Raw genomic sequence first — 1,002 nt, 5'->3', positions numbered from 1 at the left:
GTGTGCCGGCCGAGGGAACCGCTCCACCGCCCATCACTCGGCACCGGACGGCAGCGGCATGGCGCTCTGGGGAGCCTGCCTCCTCCTCTGCCTCCTCTCCCTCGCCCAGGTCTCCAGCGAGCAAAACACCAAAGCCCGGCAAAAACCGGTGGCTTCCAAGAAAGGTAAGGAGCGGCGGCACCTTCCCTGCAAGGAGACCTTGTGGGGCTTGGGGGGGATGCACTTACCCCGGGGGTTCGGGCATTTAACAGTGCTTTAATGAAACTTTTAAAAAAGCATCTAAACCCCCAATAAAGCGTCTCTCTCCCCCCCGTCCTGTGGGAATGGCTGTGTAGCCTTTCTGTAAAATAGTGAGGCTATTAAAATGTTTGGGGTGGGTTCCTACCTTGAATAAATTTGATGGGACAGCTTGGTCTGAATTCCAAAGGGCAACACATTTTCCATAGTCTCTCTAAGGTTCGCCCCAAACTTTTCCTCTACTAAAAAAATCTCTTTTTCTGTGACCCCCTCTACCCCTCGTCATTCATTTTTCAGAAGCAAGTGAGTGGCAGATGACAGACAACTGTTGTAGATTTGGAGATGAGTAGGCAGATAATATATAATCCATTAAATGTCAACATGGATCTTTATTTTAAAACACTTGCCCCAGGTGTGCATCACGCTGTACACGAGCTCCAGCTCCTCAGCCCTACCCGAGGGCAATGCACACAACGAGATGCCCAAGTTCTCTTTTCCCTAGGGAGGTTTGGGGTGGTTTTTTTCTTCCTTTCCTTCTCCTTTTTGGCTGCTGTCCCATCCTTTCTCCCTCCGACTCACGCACATCCATTACAGGAGCAGGCAGGTAAGGACGCGGCTTGCGTCGCAGCCCGGCGCCGTGGGAGCCTGCGTGTCCGTGGGCTTGGACCGCTTCTGGCGGGCGCTTTCCTGCTTGGACCGAAGCGGGGAGCGGAGGAAGCATCCCAGGAATTCGCTTGGCCGGGCTGCTCTCTGCGCTCAGCCGGT

The 1,002-nt window shown here is 54.1% G+C and overlaps 1 protein-coding gene across 1 annotated transcript in view; it reads left to right on the top strand.

Annotated features, from left to right (window-relative positions):
- The first annotated feature begins 58 nt into the window (after positions 1–58).
- The window catches only part of CLEC3B (C-type lectin domain family 3, member B), a 6,245-nt gene continuing 5,301 nt past the window's right edge, over positions 59–1,002 (top strand). The window contains exon 1 of the mRNA XM_009704222.1: positions 59–164. Within this exon, the coding sequence (XP_009702524.1) occupies positions 59–164 (106 nt within the window). The remainder of the gene's footprint in view (positions 165–1,002) is intronic.

The sequence above is a fragment of the Cariama cristata genome, unplaced genomic scaffold (genome assembly GCF_000690535.1).
Source record: "Cariama cristata isolate BGI_N322 unplaced genomic scaffold, ASM69053v1 scaffold3397, whole genome shotgun sequence".
NCBI classification, from domain to species: Eukaryota; Metazoa; Chordata; class Aves; order Cariamiformes; family Cariamidae; genus Cariama; species Cariama cristata.
Note: the sequence above shows the minus strand (reverse complement) of the source record. Positions and strands in the feature narration are given on the sequence as shown.